Consider the following 20,489-nt stretch of genomic DNA (forward strand, 5'->3'; position numbering starts at 1 on the left):
CAGGCCACCTGCAGGACCCCGCGGCCACACCCAGGCTCGCCCACCCCGGGCCTCGACTGGCAGCTCCTCCACGTCCACGCCCAGCAGACCGAGGTGTTCCGGCAGCTCTGCCAGGAGCTGGTGGCCGCGCACCAGGACATGGCTAACAGCATGCACGTCATCGGCCGGGCCATGGCCGAGCTGAGCAGCCGCGTCGGTCAGATATGCCAGACGCTGGCAGAGATCCGGGACGGGGTCCAGGCATCACGGCAGGGGCCAGAAGGGGCGGCCCCCACGAGCTCTGCACTCCCGGCCCAGGCGCCCCCGCCGGACCCCCCACAAGCTCCCCCAGCACCAGCCCCCACTCGGACTACCAGGTCTCGGAAGAGAAAGCACAGCCTCTAGCCCGGCCAGCCTGTGCCAGGAGGAGATGGAGGGAGGCGTCTGGCCTCGAGACCGATGACCCCTGTAGGACTCCGGGGCGCTGTCCCCCATCGCCGAGTGCAGGCCGCTCCCCATGCTCTGGGAGCCTGTGTCCGGCCCTCCCTCCTGTTTGCCAGAGGCTCAACGTCCAAGAAAAGCCCCCGCTTTCTGCTTGCTAGGCCCGGAGGCGCCTCCTCCTCCTGGTCGGTATCTGGTGGCAGCGGCCAGCCTGGCGGGGAGCGGGCATGAGTGTAGGGGGGCATCCCAAGGGAACCCCTGCTTCGAGCCTCAGGGCCCTGCCTCAACCTCATGACCTCTGGGTCCCTGATTCTGCTGCTTTCCTAGTGGGCGTGGCTGGAGGACAGGCGGGTGAGTCTGTCCTGACCTCACAAGGGCTCTGAGCCCCGGGGGCGCCCTGCCTTGGCCCTGGCTTGCTCTCGTGCAGTGCGCGTGCTCAGCTGCTGTGCTTGCCTTCTGTGGAGTCGGGTGGAGACCGGGTGATGTCAGGGAGATTATCTTACGTTCTTGGAGCACTTTATGCTCTTCCTGCACCTGCAGATATATGTGATCTCAGGGCGTGCTCAGGACAGCCTGAGAGGCAGCTAAGTCGGACGTCATTCTCTTTATCATGTGCATTCGTAGATGACAAGTGACACAGCTTGTTGGTGGGAGGCCGGGACTGTGCATTTGTCCAGCTCCCCTGTCCAGAGGCCACATCTGGAGTCGGGGGAGCAGGGGGCTTGCTCCTTGCCTGGCCTCTGCGCCTGCCTTGTCTCCTCTGGTGGGTCGGGAGAGCGGTGGCAGTGCTAGGCACGTCTACCACACACCCTGGCCCTAATGCTCTCGGCCAGGGGCCAGGGAGAGGCAGGCCCAGGTCTCGGGAGCCAGAAGGCAGCCCGGCCTCCAGTTCCAGCAGGACCGAGCCCGTCCCACGTGCCAGCATGCCTCGCCTCTGCTTGCTCGGGCTGCATTCGCACCAGCCACACAGCTCTGGCTTCGTGCTTCCCATCGGGGTGGGGACACCTGGGCTCTCATGTTAGGGAGGGAAGGGGCAGGTGGCTGGGGACAGGTGCTCCCCAGCTCTGTCTCTTTCCCGCTGCTCCCTGGCCTGGGAAGGAAATTTTCTTTCCCAGCGGCTCTTTCTGCCCACCCGCCACCTCTCGTCCTGTCCCCGAGAGCCACCGCCGGGGCTGGGAGGCTTGCTGTACCAGCGCCTGCCCAGGCCCTTCCTGGAGCACTGCTTGTGAGCCCAGACCCAGCTCGTCCCACACAGGGAGAGTGCAGGACGCCTGCCACGTCCCTGTGCCCTCGGCCCCACCCCACCCTGTGGTCCTTTGGGGGCTCCTGTCCCCACATGGGACGCTCTGTGCCTGACAGCCAGGGGCTGGGTCATTGCCTGGAATTGCCTTGCTCTCCCATGCTGGACCCCAAGATTGCCTCCCGAGCATTTTTGTTAAGATGGCAATAAAAAGAAATCAATGTCACACTCTGAACACACCCGGGTCCAGGATCTTTCTTTGTGTATTCTCTTTCTTCGCTTCCTGTGGAAACTTCCAGGCCCCAGAGCAGGGCTTAGGTGACAGGGGAGAGCCTGCTGGTGAGAGGGCTCCAGAGGCCCTTGCTCGCCCTGGTTCCACACACTCAGGTGACGGTGCCCAGCCCCATGCGAGGCCTTCAGGGACAGGGACAGAAGGCCAGGTCAGGGAGGCAGAGCACCCACCTATGATACCTTTGGTTATGTCTCATCGGGATGCACCTTGAAGTGCGATGGTGCTAAGCGATTTGGTCCTGTGTCCCCTAAAAGTTAGGGTTCCCAGGGAGGATCCCCTCCTTCCTGCCAGGAGAGTCCAGAGCATCAGGGTACTTTAAGGACCCTGAGACCTGAACCTCGGGGGGACATGTCCCTGCTGGTCCTGTTGTGAGTCTGTTGCAGGTGAGGCCCTGCACGTCCAGATCCAGGGCTTCTCAAAGTGGCTGAAGTGGCTTCCTCTGGCTGCCCCGGGAGTGTCCTCCGCAGAGTGGGCCTGGGCCTTGCCCTGGCCTGCTGCCCACCCTACAGGTTCTCCCAGGCAGCAGTCCCCAGGTCTTGGCCCGGAATCCCCTTTCTGGATGACCCTAGCTACCTTTGGCTTTGGAATCCGACCATCCTCGGCAGGGTGCCGTGGAGATCAAGGCTCCCCACTTCCAGGAGGGGCAGAGACGCTGTGGAAGTGGGCCTGGGGTCTCCCTTCACCCCCACGGTCAGTGTGACTGGCTGGCTCCTCTCTGGCCCTGGGTCAGGAAGAGGACAAGTTGGAAGCGGTGAACCTGAAATGGAGGTCAGAGCAAAGGGCCAGGGAGGGGGAACTCATGATAATTTGGGATGGAAAAGATGGCCACACCCGTTTCTTGACGTCAGTGGGGCCTGGGAGGCCAGCACGTGAGAACAGGAAGAGGAAGCGGACGGTGTGTGCTGGACGTGAGCTGGGGCCTTCTCCAGCTTCCAACGGGAAACCATGAAGGTGGCCTCCAGAGGCGGGCTGGGAAGTGTCCTGTCCAAGGCCAGGTGACCACCTGGAGGGCGGGTGCAGGACCTAAGGTCCCTCCCAGCCCAGAGGCCTAATGTAAGGAGACAGAGTCCGGCCCACTCCCAGGCCTTGCCAGATCTGCCTGCCCCGTGGAGGGAGCAGCAGGGCTAAGCCTGGCCTTCGCAGGTCCCCTCTAAAGAAGGGGGTGCCTGGTGGGTCATTTTTCTCAAGTGGGAACTGACAGTCATTTCCTGACCCAGCTAGAAAACATGCGCCCTTGATAAGACATGGTGGGCAAGGGCTGGGGATCGCCTCTGTGCTCATCTGTCCAGGACCCAACGCCAGCAGGAATGTAACCACCCATTAACCCCATGAAGGATTCCACCCAGAACCCCCGCCTGCCCCTTCAGAGGTGCCCGAGTCTTCCGGTACAATCTGGACGGCTGGCCAGTAAGCTCTGCCCTGCCCAACAGCCCTGACTGGGCAGCTCTTGCCTGCTTCTCAGGCCTCCTCTCCAGCAAGGGGGTGACCTGGCAGCTCAGATCGCAGACCTTTCACTCCCTGGAAGCCGTGTGCTCTGCAGGGAGGGCTCTTGCTTACCTGCACCCTGGTGATGGGACAGCAGGACTCTGAGACTGGACCAGGCCACTAGGTATTAGCCCAGAATACTTAAAAAGGCAGACATAACGAGAGGATTCGCTTTACCTCGAAAAGCATATCAACACGATCTCGGCAGGGGACTTTGTTGTGGTGACTCACCGAGAGCTGCCATCTAGGTCTTATTTCAAATGCCACGTTTAACACCAAACCCCAGATGCGGAACACACTGGGGTCTGTCTTTGAAAATACCTTGCGATCTCCTCAGAGACCTGGGGTGCTCTGTCAAAGTATTGGTTCTTGGGTAGAAAAGCACCAGGGGATGGAAGGGGAGATTGACGCGCATCTTCCTAAACCTTATGACAAATTCCAGAAGTTGCTCTTTTGAATAAATGGACCCTGATCCCTGTTACCTGTTCCTCGGTTGTCTTTTCCTTGGAAAGTTGAGTGACGGGGAAATGAGTCCATCCTTTCGAGCTTGAAGAATCCAGCAGGAGGGGACAAGGGGCAGTGGTCTCCTTCCCTTGTGCTCTGTGATCCCAGGGACTTTTGGTCGCCTTCCATATGCAGCCGGGAGGGAAACGTTTGGAGCTACTGCAGTTGCGTCCTGTGCAAACTACTAGGTTGATTATTTTTGGATGTCAAATTGCAGAGTCTAACTAAATTGGGGACTGGAAATTATTTTATATATTCAGGAAAAAATGTGGGCACGTATGGAGAGAAGGACGGCTCTGCCGTAGGAGAATTCGGGTGGGGAGCTGTGACCAGGGATGATATCTCGGGGCCCCAGATCCTCTTGGCTCTAAGTTCTTGGCTCACACCATCAAGGTTGGGTGCGTGGAGATAACCACGTGGTTTTCACAGCTCTGAGGCCCAGTTCCTGGACAAGATGAAGTTCTTGCTCCAGGGTGGAGCTTGTGACTTGCTTCTAAAGGGGAAAGATGCCAAAGCCGGGGTTCTCTTCCTTCTCTTCCCTCTGTCTCGTTCTTAGTTCCTCTGAGTTCTGTGCTACGTTCCGTTGCCAGAGTGGACGGTTCCCTGGGTCCCAGTGGACCCCTTCTAAGGCCACGCCCACCTCCAAGGCAGACTTAGGTGAGGTCAGGATGGACGTGAAGATCCTGCCACTGACCCTGGGTCATCTCTAGTGTAGACCCTCAGTGCTGCTGGCCCCTGTGCCTACCACCGCTGCTGGAATGAGCATCTGTCTATATTTTTTCTTTCTACGTGGGAGATATAAATAGTAAAAACAACAGACGCCTTATTGAGGAAACCTGTAAAGTACTGAAAATCACAAACAAAATCCAACCACCATGGATCATACTGTTAGGACACGGCTCTGCGTCCTGCAAGCAGTTTACAGGGGCCGGTTTTTAAAGCATGATTGGAACCACAACATAAATAGCCCTCCCTCCTGTTATTCTTGCTCTGCGTTGTTTCAGCACGGTTCTGCCATGTGACAAAAGAGTCTTTGCAAACATTTTTTTCTGGGGACGAGTAACATGCCACCGTGGAATGGACCCTCATTTACTCTGGCTTTTGAAATTCAGATATTTGAGCTTTTGCACTTTTGTAAATAGCGAGCCACGTGCGTCGTGGGTTGTGAGGTGGGCGTGCCTGCCGGGCATCTTATTGCCTTGGGTCTGTGTTGCCAGTTTGTTTCCCAGAGGGGAGGGCTGTGTGGGTGACCACTCTGGGAGATGCCTTCCTTGCTACCTGTATCAATATGCGTGTTATTGTTTTATTATTTGATTTTAAAGCCGCGTTGGTGCTTTACCTGCCCACATGGAAGCCATAGTGATGGTGGGAAAGCACAGGCCCCCCGAGCTGCACCTCCCGTTTATTGGCTGTGTGTCCTTGGACAAGCTACTTAGCCTCTCGGAGCCTCACTCTCTGTACCTTGAATCATTTAATTAGATTAAGCAGTGTTTGCCAACCTTTCATTGTCCCCTACCTCCTCTGTCCCCACGGGACCCTCTGTAAAGACTTTGGATCTTTAACATTCATTGAATGTGGTCCTGGACACCCTTGCCCTGTGGGTTCTTTCTGCGAGGTTTTGTGAGACACTGAAAACAGCCCCAAGAACCCACCCTTCCCATCAGCGGCCTGTGAGGGTCAGGGACCCCTGCGGTAAAGGAGCGGGGCTGCAGCTCAGTGAGAGAATGCTAGCCTCGCAGGCACCAGGCCCCGGGTGACATCCCTGCGCTGGGAAAAAAAATAGTGACGGGCGGAGGAGCCGGTGTGTTCCAGGCACCTCTAATCTGCTGCCAAATCTGACATTCACCATAAATACGCAGGCAAGCAGGGCTGTTGACAGTCCCTGGGAACAGATTCCTAGAGGCCCAGGGATGTGCTTGACGTCCCAGGAACGGCACCTGCAGGACAGGACCCTTCCCCAGAAGGGCAGCTGCCTCACCCGCCTCGCCGGTGCCCGTGAACTTGTGACTCGTAACCGCTCGCGCCTGCGCCCAGCCCTGCCCAGCCCTCCCCGGGCGGCCGCGGTTCTCACCTGTTCCCCTCGCCCCCAGGTACGTGGTCATCTCCCGGGAGGAGAGGGAGCGGAACCTGCTGGCCTTCCAGCACGGCGAGCGCATCTACTTCCGCGCCTGCAGGGACATCCGGCCCGGGGAGCGGCTGCGGGTCTGGTACAGCCAGGACTACATGAGGCGCCTGCACAGCATGTCCCAGGAGACCATCCACCGCAACCTGGCCAGAGGTGAGTGTGCGGAGGCCATGCCCTGGCCTCTGCGGGCCCCCGGGCCTTCCAGAGGACACCAAGGAGGCGCAGATTCAAGCCCCAGCCGCGGGAAGACGGGGCCATTCAGGACCTCAGATGGCCCAGATCCGCGCCGTGCTCCAGGCCAGGCAGTGACCGCCCAGGGTGTCCCCTCCCCTGCAAGGTGGTCTCAGAAACCCCAACCGCACAGTTCAGAGCACTGGGAAGAGAGGACCCCACGGCCAAGGGAGGAGGCTTAATCCACTGACCCGTTCCCCAGCTCAAAGTGATGGAAAGATGTCACACTGCCGACACCTCAGCAGTCACAAGGACAGACGACATCTGCTAAATGCTCACCGAGGGCTAATTGGGTTTCCACATGCTCCCATGGAACCCTCACGACTGGGGCAGCTTCCGCTCCAGCATGGGGTGGGAGTTCTGGGGAGCCAGTGAGGACCGTGGGTAGAGCAGGGTGAAGTCCCCAGTGCAGACCTTTAACAGTGACAACCCCACGTAGATGATTGTCCCATCACCAACGGCACCAGTACATGCGGTGACTCACCCTGGGTCAGGTGCTGGGGAGGGCAGCCTGGGTTTCTGTCCCACAACTGTGACTCCAGGTGCTGAGTTCCAACCTGGTGGCTTCTCAGACAAAATCAGTCTCGTCCCCGCTTCCTGCTGGTCTCATGATCAGCTGACCTGGTGAACTGATGTAAAAGGACAGCTGCTTCGGAGAGAGTCCAGGAGGGCTGGGCAGGGGACGCAGGCCTGGGAGGCGGGCGGCTTGGTCGTCCGGGCTTCCTGTAAACAAGTCATTTGAATGTGGTTTAAAATACTGCCCAGCCCTGCCCTGCACCTTCTCACTCCACCCTCAGCCTGGCCAGGGTAACTAGCGAGTCTGGTCCTTCTCTCCAGGGGACCTTCTTACATCAAAGCCATACATCCAAATGCCCAGAGTCCATCTGGGCCCAGGAGCCCAGGCTGTGCCCGAGCCCCACCATGTCGTGTTTCTGACCAGCCGCGTATGTGAAGTCTGTCAATCGGGAAGATGGTTGGAGCAGATGGGAAGGGGTCGGGTGACTCCTTGAGGTTAAGCTGTCTTTAAAGACAAGTCAGAACAATGCAAATCCTGGAAACCGAGGGCAAGCTGCTGCCTGGCTTGGTAAAAGGTACCTGGTGGGCAGTGAGAGGGGATCAGTAGTCATTCTTACCTCTTGTCCTCTTTGGAACCGGGGGAAAGGTTACGGTGGCATCCACCTGACCTCTGGCGATGCCTCCTGTAAAAGTGTGTGAAACTCAGTGGGTCCTCAGTCACTCTTTGCTGCATGGACAAAAGAAGAAGTGAATGACAACATCAAGACGTTTCCAAAGAGTCACGCCACCCGAAGAAGAGGAGAGAGCAAGGGAAGTCCTGTTGAGGATGCAGGTCTCATCCCCTGGCCAGGACCTTCTTCTGGACGTGTAATGTCCTTTTCCACCCCCCCGTGACCTCTCCAAAGCACCTCAAGCTGCAACATCCATCTTCAGAGAGCTGGGACACAAGGGGACCACTCAGGAGTGGTGGCTTGAAGGAAGCGTGGCAGACAGACTTGAAGGGGGATGTCCAGAGCCGGGTGGAGCTCCCGGAGTAAGCAGTGTCCGGCCAGCCAGGCTGAGCAGTGGGGAGCGGGGAGGACGCTGACAGCCACAGTGGGACAGGGCCACAGCTGTGGATGTTCTCGGCCCTGAACCAAGCCCTCGGGTCCAGTCATGGAGCTTGGTGGCATTTAGATGTCTCTTTGTAGCTTTTGCTTTGGCTGATCCTGGCACTTTAGTGGTGGCTTAGGTTGGCCTTGCCAGTCCTGCTCTTGAAGGAGATCCCTTCTGAGCACTCCCTGAGGAGCTTTCTCTGTCACTGAGGGTGATATGCTGCCGCAGTCCGGCTGCAGCAAAGTAACCGGGGGGGTGACGAGCAACTTGTGTAGATTGATACAGCAGGAGAGGGAGCCGTTTATTTGTAGGACAGGAGGGGTATATATACATTCCACACAGCTTATCTAATTAACATAAACTAGATACAGCAGTCAACCAATAAGGAATCTCCACACTTAATGGCTTGCTGGCGTCACTTCACAAACCACTCCCTCTGGCAAAATGCCAGGCGCCATCCTGACTTGTCTACAGACCCTAACAATATGCCAGTCAGGCCAGAGCAGGAGTCATGAGTACTTCTCGGGCAGGGACACTGTTTGGAACCCGCAGCTTACCTGAAGAGAGTCTCAGTTATTCCCTGTGGTTATCATTGAAGGACAGGGTGGATCTCATGCTCATATTCAGAAAAGTTCTTCTTTGATTGATTTCAAGTTATTGATCTACTTTGAGGTTTGGGCTGCCCCCCCATATTTCCTTGAGATCTTGGAATCAAGCTCACATTGTTTTTCATGAAGGCCTGAAGTCCAGAGCAGCCTCCCGCTTGCCCTAGCATGTTGCACAGGCTTGGTCCTCCCACGAGGGCCTGAGGAGTCCCTGGTGGCTTGCAGCCTGGACCTCCCCACCTCCCCAGCTGTGGGCTGGCTGTCCGGTCCCTGGTAAGGGGGAAGGGCAGCCCTGGATGTGTGGATATTCCAAAAGGGCCAGTGCTTTTTCTGATCCATAAGACAGGTGTGTTGGGTCTTGCTTTAGCGAGTGCTCTCCATTTCTCCTCTGCTCTGTAGCCCAGCTGATAGAGAAATGTAGGCTGAGGGGAGCCATCCCGTCCCGGGAGCCTTGGAGACAGGCTATTCCCTAAGCATTCATGTGAGAATGACAAGGGCATCCAGATAGGTCCCTCCTTTTTGTGTGGTCACTGTGGGAAACCTGGCGTTGGACCTGGGGCAGGGCATATCACCCGCCCCAGCATGGAACATCGAATGGAGATCCCTCAGCCTCTCGCCGCCCCGCCACGAGAAGCCGGGTTTCAGTGCATATTCAGGTCAAGTCATTTCCTAGTCACGTCAGCCAGGGCCCTGCCCCTGCCCCTGCCTTAAGAAGCCTTTAAGATTTCTAAGCTCCACAGACAGCTGTTAGAATTTTCTGAGGACTGAAGAGGTCCTCTGTTTCCTGAGCATCTCCCCCTCAGGAGTCATCAGCACTTCTGTGTCCGTGTGACCTGCGGCTGGCTGTTGTAAAGGATGAGGCTGAAACAACTTACTATTGGGAAACCCATCAAAGGCTTAAAGTATCCCAACGTAATTAAGAGATAATTGAAGTAATTCACAGGATAGAAATAGACATCTTGTGTCAGGTAAGGAAACAGCTATGTTTTGAGATGGCTTTCGGTCATTGTGACTACCTTGTCCTTTATCTTTTTGGAGGCCGCCATCTTGGAGTCTTTAGCAACTGTGGGTGTCCTGTCCTCCCCCCTCCAGCCTGCGTCATCAGTGAGAACCACAGGTCACACTTGCTCACATGTTCCCAGTCTTCTGACTGCTCGGAGGGTTACAAGAGACAGAAGTGAGGGGTGGACTGTCCCCTAAGTGGGCCATCTCCAGGACAGCCGCGGAGAAGGCAGGAGCGGGGCTCTGCGTCGCCTGTGAACCTTTTACCAAGTCAAAGCAGCGTCTTCTCATGGCGAGGGCTGGAGGGGAAGCGCCTGGGGTTGGGGGCTTAGTACTCACTCAGCTCTGGGCTGTGCTCCCACCCACCCACTTTGAAAGGGTGAAAGAAGACACAGTTACCTCCCCGTAGACCTCCCTCAACTTGTAAGTGTAGAGTTTACACACCTGAGGCTTCTTTGAAACTGCTTTTTCAAAAAAGTTCTTACTGCTCTGTGGGTCCTAGGACGAGTCCCCACTGCCCACCAACTCGTTTTTGTCACGCCTGCCCCAGGAGGCTCCTTTAGAGGGCGAGCCAGTGACCCCACAGAAGGTCTGCTTTGTTTCTGTTGGTTTCTCGGCTGGGGGCTGTCCCCGCTTCCTTACACCCTGGTTTTCCTTCCTAGGAGAGAAGAGGTTGCAGAGGGAGAAGTGTGAGCAGGCTCTGGACACCCCAGAAGACCTGAGGGGTGCTATTCAGCTCCCTGTGTTGAGACAGGGCAAAAGTCCCTACAAGCGTGGCTTGGATGAGGGGGATGTGCACCCCCAGGCCAAGAAGAAGAAGATCGACCTCATTTTTAAGGATGTGCTGGAGGCGTCCCTGGAATCCGCCAAGGTGGAGGCCCACCAGCTGGCACTGAGCACCTCGCTGGTCATCAGGAAAGTCCCCAAGTACCAGGACGATGCCTATGGCCGGTGCGCCACAGCCATGACCCACAGCATGCAGAGCGTCAGCCGGACCCAGGGGGACGGGGACTGGAAGACCCCCCCGGGGGTTGCCAAGGAGCCAGGCCCACTGGAGGATGAGGAAGAGGAGCCTTCGTCGTTCAAGGCCGACAGCCCCGCCGAGGCCTCCCTGGCGTCCGATGCCCACGAGCTGCCCACCACCTCCTTCTGCCCCAACTGTATCCGCCTCAAGAAGAAGGTGCGGGAGCTTCAGGCCGAGCTGGACTTGCTCAAGTCTGGGAAGCTCCCAGAGCCCCCCGTGTTACCACCCCAGGTGCTGGAGCTCCCAGAGTTCTGTGACCCCACAGGTAAGCGGGTGTGGACGCCACTGTTGCCGAGGGAGGAGCGCACGGGGCTGCGTGGACGGGGCCCTGGGCCTCTGTCGGAGCTGTCCTCTGGGGACCCCAGGCGCCCTGTCCTCAGGTGCCGATGGCAGGCCCGTCGCGGCTCTGGGACGCTTCACGTGCTGCTCTGTGTCAATAAAAGCCGTTCCGCTGCAGGAGGGGCGTGTGCTGTGTTCTTGACCTTTGCCTTTCTCTGTTGGCCCCACCAGGGTGCCACCCCAAAGCCCAGCTTCTCTCCTCCATGCCCCAGCAGGGTGTCCCTCTGGGGAGCCCGCACGCCCCCCCATCTAGATCTGGAACGTGGCCTTGTCCTCTGCCAGGGTCTGCTCTTCCCCTCATGGTCCTGTTTCCCCACCTGGAGTTTTCAGAGGATGGGACTTTGGGGTCCAGGGTGACCAGCTGCATGGCTTTGCCCCTTCTGTGCTGGTGCTCGGATCTCGTGGAGCTAGTTGAGAACCGGGCCGGGTCATCAGTGCCCCTCTGCAGCCGGGTTGGCCTGCGCACGGGCGCCTCGTGCCCCTCAGCCACGCCCCGAGTTCCCAACGAGGTGGTGCAGGTCCTGAAGCTCACATCTGAGCTCAAGCGCGTTCTGACCCTGAAATCACACGGGGCCAGAGCCACGCTGCCTTCATTCCGGGGCAGCAGGCCTCCTCTGACCTCATTAGTGGAGGGCACACAAGTCCCCAGCCCTCCACGGGTGACCTGGGGCTGTTTGGGGTGCCCCAACAGTTTGCTCCTCCAGTTTGTCTTCTCCGTTGATGGGGAACGTTGCAATCTCCGGAGCACTCACGGGTGGGCGGAGGGCGGGCATGACCATCCTGGCTGCTGTGCCTGCCCTTCATGGTGGGCGGTGGCCAAAGGCCACCTGGACCATCCCCAAAGAGGGAGCGTCACCTGTGGGGAACAGAGTGCTTGGAGGTGAACTCCAGGCTGGGGTTCCATCCCTCACAGGCCGCGGTGAGGTCTCGCCTTTAGACGCTGTTTCCTGTTGCTGTCGGGGAAACCCCCGTTCTTGCCACAGGGTGTAAGTGCTTCTTTCGAATTTGTTTTCCAGCCTCCGAGAGCATGGTCTCTGGCCCCGCCATCATGGAGGACGATGACCAGGAGGTCGACTCGGCCGATGAATCCGTCTCCAACGATATGATGACCACGACCGACGAGCCGTCCAAGATGTCCTCCGCCACCGGACGCCGGATCCGGCGCTTCAAGCAGGAGTGGCTGAAGAAGTTCTGGTTCCTGCGGTACTCCCCGACCCTCAACGAGATGTGGTGCCACGTGTGCCGCCAGTACACGGTGCAGTCCTCCCGCACCTCGGCCTTCATCATCGGCTCCAAGCAGTTCAAGATCCACACCATCAAGCTGCACAGTCAGAGCAACTTGCACAAGAAGTGCCTGCAGCTCTACAAGCTCCGCATGCACCCCGAGAAGACGGAGGAGATGTGCCGCAACATGACCCTGCTCTTCAACACCGCCTACCACCTGGCCCTCGAGGGCAGGCCCTACCTGGACTTCCGGCCGCTGGCCGAGCTGCTGAGGAAGTGCGAGCTCAAGGTGGTGGACCAGTACATGAACGAGGGCGACTGCCAGGTGCTGGTCCACCACATCGCCCGGGCGCTGCGGGAGGACCTGGTGGAGCGCATCCGCCAGTCCCCGTGCCTCAGCATCATCTTGGACGGGCAGAGCGATGACCTGCTGGCCGACACGGTGGCCGTGTACGTCCAGTACACCAGCAGCGACGGGCCCCCGGCCACGGAGTTCCTGTCCCTGCAGGAGCTGGGCTTCTCCAGCACAGAGAGCTACCTCCAGGCGCTGGACCGGGCCTTCACCACCCTGGGCATCCGGCTGCAGGACGAGAAGCCCACGGTCGGCTTGGGCGTGGACGGGGCCAACATCACGGCCAGCCTGCGGGCCAGCATGTTCATGACCATCCGCAAGACGCTGCCCTGGCTGCTGTGCCTGCCCTTCATGGTGCACCGGCCCCACCTGGAGATCCTGGACGCCATCAGCGGGAAGGAGCTGCCCTGCCTGGAGGAGCTGGAGAACAACCTGAAGCAGCTGCTGAGCTTCTACCGCTACTCGCCCCGGCTCCTGTGCGAGCTGCGCTCCACGGCTGCCACCCTCTGCGAGGAGACCGAGTTCCTGGGGGACATCCGGGCCGTGCGCTGGGTCATCGGGGAGCAGAACGTCCTCAACGCCCTCATCAAGGACTACCTGGAGGTGGTGGCCCACCTCAAGGACGTCAGCAGCCAGACGCAGCGGGCGGACGCCTCGGCCATCGCCCTGGCCCTGCTGCAGTTCCTCATGGACTATCAGTCGGTCAAGCTCATCTACTTCCTGCTGGACGTGATCGCCGTCCTCTCGCGCCTGGCCTACGTCTTCCAGGGCGAGTACCTGCTGGTGTCCCAGGTGGACGACAAGATCGAGGAGGCCATCCAGGAGATCAGCCGGCTGGCCGACTCCCCGGGGGAGTACCTCCAGGAGTTCGAGGAGAACTTCCGGGAGAGCTTCAACGGGATCGCCGTGAAGAACCTCAGGGTGGCCGAGGCCAAGTTCCAGTCCATCAGGGAGAAGATCTGTCAGAAGACCCAGGTCATCCTGGCCCAGAGGTTCGACTCCCGCAGCCGGATCTTCGTGAAGGCCTGCCAGGTGTTCGACCTGGCCGCCTGGCCCAGGAGCAGCGAGGAGCTCGTGAGCTACGGCAAGGAGGACATGGTGCAGATATTTGACCACCTGGAGGCCATCCCCACCTTCTCCCGGGACCTCGGCAAGGAGGGGCTGGACCCGCGGGGCAGCCTGCTGACGGAGTGGCGGGAGCTCAAGGCCGATTACTACACCAAAAACGGCTTCAAAGACCTCATCAGCCACGTCTGCAAGTACAAGCAGAGGTTCCCGCTCTTGAACAAGATCATCCAGGTCCTGAAGGTCCTCCCCACGTCCACCGCCTGCTGCGAGAAGGGCCGCAGCGCCCTCCAGAGGGTCCGCAAGAACCACCGCTCCCGCCTGACCCTGGAGCAGCTGAGCGACTTGCTGACCGTCGCGGTCAACGGACCGCCCATCGCCAACTTCGATGCCAAGCGAGCCCTGGACAGCTGGTTTGAGGAGAAGTCGGGCAACAGCTACGCGCTGTCGGCCGAGGTCCTCAGCAGGATGTCGGCCCTGGAGCAGAAGCCGGCGCTGCAGGCCGTGGACCACGGGTCCGAGTTCTACCCAGACATGTAGGAGCCCGGCTGCAGAGTCCACGAAGCTGTTGAATATTTTTTTAATCTATACTCATAAGCTTTGATATATTATATAAATCTATATTATATTATATTATATATATATATATATATATAAAACCCACACTGAAAATTTTTAAAAAACCAAGGTGACACGTCCACCGGAAGCTACTAGGAGCTTTCAGAAAGGAATGACGTCGGAAACCGACGCTTGTCTGCAACACTTGGCAGCTTGCACCTACGTGGCGACCCGTTTCCACTCACAGAAGCATGTGCTGGGCCCCGCGTGTCCCCACCCGACAGTCACCGACAGCATGAGCTAAATGACGGGTCTCTGTCACGGCCTTTAGGTAGCTCGCTCTGTTCCTGTCTCCACTGGGGGGTGGAGGGAGTTGGGTTGGGCTTGGGGTTTATGTTCTCGCCATTTTTTCTGTTGGGTTTAATGGTGGGGTTTGGGGGGGTGGCTCTTGGCTTCTTCGTTGACATTCTGGTCCCGCTGAACCGGGTCCCCGACTCCCACATTGTGGGTTGAGGTGTCCTCCTCCCCCACCTGACTTCAGTGTGATGGATTTGTTTTACTCATTTCCTTCGCTGTCCCACAAACACAGGTGTTGGTCGTACTGTGAACCCACCCCGCCCCCACCCGTCACCTCCCCTCCCTGGTTGTCCATTCCCTCCTTCCAGGCCCCTGGATTGAAAGAACCCATTCTATGGAAGGCTGAAGGGCCTTACAGCCGAGCCTGCAATCCAGGGGAAGGGCGAGGTGGGCTTTGGGCATCCCTGTTATCCATGGTGGAGGATAAAATGGTAGAATCCCACTCAGACCCAGGGCCGCTGGGAGACAAAAAGCCAACAAATCCAGACCCCCAACGGGGCGGCGATTTTTGGCTAAAAACAAGTAAAATGAAAAGTATATATTGGATTGACATGGATTATTTATACTCTGTCTTTATAATCATATACTGTTGGGGGGGTATTTTTGTTTTCCTTTAATAATCAAGCACCTGCAAGGTAGCTACGGAGCAGGAGCTGTCAATGCAAGTTGTGCCCTGGGTTACTTGTCACTCCAAGAGCGTCCCCAGGGAGGGGGCCCCGGGCTGGCGCTGTGCTCCGCAGCCCAGCAGGAAGGTCCTGGGAGACTGGGCAGTGCTTCTAGGCCTGTGAGCTTCCTTTTTTTGAACAGGGTAGAGATGTCCCAAAGAAAAGGAGCAAACAGGAAGAGGGACCAGATTCTCAAGGCATCAACTTGGACACACACACACACACACACACACACACACCACAACCACAATATAAGCTTTAGAAATGGCCACTTGCCCACTCCCTGGGGCAAGCAGCGGTGTAAGCGAGGAGTCTGATCCGCGCTCCTTCGGTCATTTAACTACAGTATACCTCGCAGGGGAGTCTTCAGATATGTGCTGAGCTGTTAAAGTCTCTCTTCATGTCTCCACACCTGATTTGTGCGTATTTTATATGCAGAGATCCTAAGGTGGACGCAGGTCGTATTGGGGGAGGGACGAGGATCTGGACCCCGCGTCCCCGCTCGGCTGTCCCTCCCCATTAGCGGAGGGTGTTGAGATCGGGCCACAGGCGAGGCCCCCCGAGCCCTGGGCCTTCGTGGCTCAGACACTCTGCGACTGTGGTGGCTCCCTTATTCTTGGTTTATCTTGTGTCTGCGGCCTGGTGCCACCGTGAGAACCATAGTGGAAAGGTCATCAACACTGAACGTCACCGCCCCTTCCTGGCCCCGCCGGTCCTTCCCCTCACAGATCCTTCCTCTCACCCCCATGGTCTTGGTGCTAAGATAACTTTAGAATCATTGCTGCTAGTCGATAGCTTTTCATTATAAATATATATATTATATTATATTATATATTATTTTTGAAATGTTTTTGTTTGTTTTCAATGGTGATGTAGCATGTTAAAACAAAACAAAACAAAACAAAACAGAAAACAAAACTGGGTTCCTCCAACTGTCCCACTGCCGGGCCTCATATGCTGCCTTCTTCAACAATCAATGCACCCTGCCTGGTGACCTTCACCCCGTCCCCGCAGCCGCACACCTCCACCCTCTTCTGAGCAAGGGGAGAGCAGGGAAGGCCCCAAACCCCTCTCAGATGCTTGAAATTCCCTGGTTCCACTCGCCTGCCCCCAATCTCCCTTCACAGCTCCTCCCATCTGGGCCTAACTGGGGTCACCATCAAGGTCAAGTGGGATTCTGTTGCAAAGCACAAGGTCCCTTGTTCCCCAGCTCCTGCTCGGGGACTTCCTGTCCCCTCTTGCACACAGACTACTGTCTGGGGAGCGCCACTGAACATTGCAGAGACCAGGGCTGGTTGGCAAGGCGGCCTCAGGTGCCGGGCAGAAACAGTGGGTGGGCTCCTTTCCTCTGCCAACAGTTGCCTTACCCCTCATTCCCTTGACCCACTGCACGGGGACCCTCAGACCACTCCTGAGCACCGAGGCAGGGCTGTGACTGTTCCCCCAAGGGCCCATAGCCAGAATGAGCTCAAGTCTTCAGCTGGGGGAAGGATCCCTCAAGCCCATGTCAGTGCCTACCCTGAGTGACCTGGCTCAGGGCTTGGAAGAACTCACTGCCACTAGCAGGACCTGGCAGTAGGAGGTCACACCCTTGCAATGGCTTGAGGCTCTGAGCAGCTGAACCCGTAGGTGGCGGTCAGTCTGTCAGGGGCCTCTCAAACTCAGGTGCTCACAGTTTCTACCAACCCAGCTAGGCCCCGGGCTGTGGCGGACTCTCTGTAGGCCACCGCGCCTCGGGACAGGGGTAACCAGGGAAAAACATGGGACATGCCACTGTAGTTCACACGAGGTCTTTTCTCGGCCCAGGTGCTCCCTGGGAGGCTCAGGGCTTCCGTCCCGTGAACCCTATTTGGGATGATACTTGGTTCTGTCCTAGGCTTATCCCACTCCTCCCCTCCGGAGATGGGCTCCGGGTGAGGGGGCACTCAAGGTCTGACCCAGGGAACCACATGCTTTACTAGCCTAATACCTTGAACAGGTATAAAAACTGTGGGCAGGTGGCCCGCCTCCCAGGCGTGGTCACTGCAGATGAGACAGAGCCCTTGAACTCAGCCCTGGCTTAGGAGGGACCTCCATAGACTGAGAAGGGAGTATGTGTCTAGAGCTGAGACTTGTCCTCACTAGGTGGCTGGTTGGAGGTTTTCTTTGGCTCATGAAGTGGGTGGGCAGTGAGGTCAAGACTGAGGCCCAGGTTGGTGACCAGTTGTGCCAAGTAGTTGCGCTGCACAGCCTGGGGCCACAGGCCCTCATGATTAAAACAATCTGCTTTTCCTTAGAGACACCCAATGCCATCTAATGTCTGTGAAAGGGGAGCCCCTCACCCCCGTCTGCAACTCCCACCTGGTCAGACACCCCTGGCGGTTCTGCCTGCCTGTTGGAACAGGGAGGCCACTGGAAACAGCAGTCTTTTTTCTTTTTTAATGACTGCCTGTGACATCTTGTGATGCTGGGCACATCCTTATTTCTCCAGCCTCCCTGGGAATGAGAACAGGACCAAGCTCCGGAACCCCGAATGGCCAAGTTCAGGGCTGGGTCCTTGAGTCTGTGGTCGGTGGGCCCCGGGGGTCTCTGCCCTCTGCCCCGCTCCTTGTTTCTGAGTCCAGTTGTCTGCTGAGGCCCCTCCTCTTGCCTTGCTTGGGTGAGCCCTTTCATTTGGAGAAAGGACTTTGTAATTCCATTTATTTGGCGGTGACATCAAGAAACACGTAGTGGGCGGGGGTGGGGGCGTGTGGAAGGCTGAACCTGTCGTGGAGAGACAGAAATGAACACAGATTTGCCCTGCCTGGCCTTGGGCTGGCACCTGTGGGGCTCCAGAGGCAGCCCAGTGGGTCTCTTCTGGAGACCCCCACCCTCTTGCGCTTCCCTCCTCCTGCTCTGGGCACGGGAACTCTGTATCTAGAGCTGCTTTTGGCTTGGGGTCTCATGGGTTCATTTCCAAGTGGCCTGTGCTTCTTGGCCCATGCATCCCACTTTGGCAGAAGGCTCTACCACACTGGCACTCAGGCACACCCTCGGGTGCCTTCAGGAGGCACGTCTGGCCAAAGCAGGCAGGCGGGCCTCTGGAGGCAAGAACGGAGGCTGCCTGGGGCAGTTGAGTCCAGACCCCCTACTGGGTTCCAGACGGTTTGTCAAGAGATGTGGGAAGCCCTTTTCTGCTTGGAGGGAGGTCCTTCTCTTTCCCTCTGTGGGTCAGGGCGCCTCAGTTGAGTGGTTGGAGCTATGGTTTTAAGGAGCCTTTGAGGTCGTCTTTGCATGTTAGCCAGAAAAAGTGCCCTTTGGGGAGAAAAATGGTACGGCCCTCCTCTTCCAGCTGACACTCCTCCATCCATCCACTAGGTGGTATCGCCCTGGAATACCTATGCAATCCAGTCCCCTCGGGAGGCCTGCGTGGAAGCTGGGGTGTGCGTGTACAATACTGACAACCTGTACATTGTATATATGGACATATACGAGGTCTCCACCCAGAGAAGATTAAATCACGTCTATATATCTATAAATATATCCTATATATTTATACATTTCTATGTTTTAAATAGATATAAAAATAGAGTCTATGGAGCTGGAAGAGGAGCGGGAAGCCTGTCGCTGTGTTGTGCCAAGGGAGGGGCAGGTCCTTGGAGGAGGGTGGCCGGTAAGCTCATTGGGCAGTTTGCTGGCCGTGGGGCCTCCGAGCCCGAGTGTGGGAGAGGAGGGTAGCTGGGTCCCGGCCTTCTCGGTGCACTTTCTCTCCTTTTCTACAGGCTTGGTCTGAGGTTGGAAGGAGACACCCCCGAGCTCCAGCTGAAGTGCCCCTACCAACCCCCACCCCAAGCCTATGCCTGGCATAGGGTGTGGTCGCTGACCCTGTTGGAGGGACCACTGCACAAACTTCCCCTACCCTCCCTCAAGGGGAACGGGCAACGTGTGTGGCAATAGGACAGGTGCCCAGGGATGGAGATAGCCCCTCCCCTTAGCCGCCACTGCTGCCCCCTAGAGGCCACGCCTCTGAAGAACAGCCGTGTGCCGGGGTGTGCCTCCTGCGCTGCGCTGGCGTCTGCCAGGAACCTGGAGGTGAAGTGGGCGGCGCGAGCGTCTCCACGCAGCGCCACCCTCTACCCAGGGGCTTTTTGGCCAGAGCAGGGGGCATCTGCTAGCAGGGAACGGCGCGAGAGACACATCCACCCACTCATAAATGCAATGGCAACTCGAGTTCAGAAGCAGGGCTTTGGCCCGCCCCCTCTGCGGCTGCAGCTGCCGGCTGTACTCAGGACAACGCCGTTCCCCTCCTCCTGCACGGGGTGCGACCTCCCCCGCCCGTGGTGACAGGTTTCCTTCACATACACTGTTCTGATTCTGTGACTCAAGGCAGAGGCTGAGTGGGGACCCCAGCCCATGCACTTTCTTTGGGCAGGGTGCCGCTCTCAGCCGGTCCCCAGCGCCCATCGTGAGCTGGTGGGCATCTGGGAGCCAGAAGGGCCCTGGTGCGCCTGGCAGCCGACGGAGGGCTGGGCAGCCCCGACAGGAGTCAGGACTCCTTTGCTTCCAGTTTCTCTCCCCTCGAGGTAGAGAGTCTGGGGACCGTTGGGGACCCAGGGCAGCTACCTGCTGCTCACCAGACCTGCCTCTGCCTTTCAGCTCCACGAAGGCACTTCCTTCCTGCCCACACCTCCCGCCCGCTCCCTCACCATCCTACCAGCATACCTCAGTCTCCACCAGGCCCCTGGACCACAGTCAGGGACCGGGTCTGTTCTGCCAGTGCCCCCTCCCTGAGCCACACTTGCTGCCAACTGGGTCTCAGAACACTTCAGTGCCTGGCCTCAGAGAGTCCAGGCCTGGCCCAAGCCGTCCTCCCTCTCCAGGGGGTCGCCCAGGGCCAGGGGATGGGCATCCCCAGTAGCAATCCCACAATGCACTGTACCTCAGAGAGAGAGCGCCCCGGGGCATCCAGGGGACCAGCCTCTGCACAGAGGAGGACAGCCGGTTCCAACACTGGTGACAAGGAGACCCGGGCCAGGCTGCCCTCGGGCGCCCCTCGGTCTTCACTTTGTTTCTCGGGAAGAACCAGCAGTCTGATTCCGTCTTTTTCAGCCCCGTCTCTCTCCCTCTCTCCACCCCACGCTGCTGACGGATTTCATTTCAATCACAAAGGAAAAGTAAAGTGGGGGTGGGGGGCCCTAGGAGTCTCTTATCACATACATATTAATATGTTAATACTTTCTTTCTTAAAAAAAAAAAAACCTCTCGATGTTATTATTTTGCAGACTACGCTTTATAGTACCTGTGTGCCGGGACCTAGAACACTGGATACGAATAGAGCTATGTTGGTTTATCATACTATGTGCGCAGAAACGTCCCTTTTGTCATATTATCCTTGTATGTAAGATGATTGTTAATAAAAGCATTTAAATTTA

General features: G+C 57.8%; 2 protein-coding genes across 2 annotated transcripts in view; both read left to right on the plus strand.

Annotated features, from left to right (window-relative positions):
• The window catches only part of LOC125612103 (myb-related transcription factor, partner of profilin-like), a 6,572-nt gene extending 6,203 nt beyond the window's left edge, over positions 1-369 (plus strand). The window contains exon 2 of the mRNA XM_048788648.1: positions 1-369. This exon is cut by the window's left edge and continues 178 nt beyond it. Within this exon, the coding sequence (XP_048644605.1) occupies positions 1-184 (184 nt within the window). The 3' untranslated portion in view covers positions 185-369.
• Prdm11 (PR/SET domain 11) overlaps positions 1-20,489 on the plus strand; it is a 74,649-nt gene extending 54,160 nt beyond the window's left edge. The window contains exons 6-8 of the mRNA XM_048788214.1: positions 6,032-6,219; positions 10,178-10,804; positions 11,895-20,489. Coding sequence (XP_048644171.1) covers positions 6,032-6,219; positions 10,178-10,804; positions 11,895-14,059 — 2,980 coding nt within the window. The 3' untranslated portion in view covers positions 14,060-20,489. The remainder of the gene's footprint in view (positions 1-6,031; positions 6,220-10,177; positions 10,805-11,894) is intronic.

Source organism: Marmota marmota, unplaced genomic scaffold, assembly GCF_001458135.2.
Source record: "Marmota marmota marmota unplaced genomic scaffold, marMar, whole genome shotgun sequence".
Taxonomy (NCBI): Eukaryota; Metazoa; Chordata; class Mammalia; order Rodentia; family Sciuridae; genus Marmota; species Marmota marmota.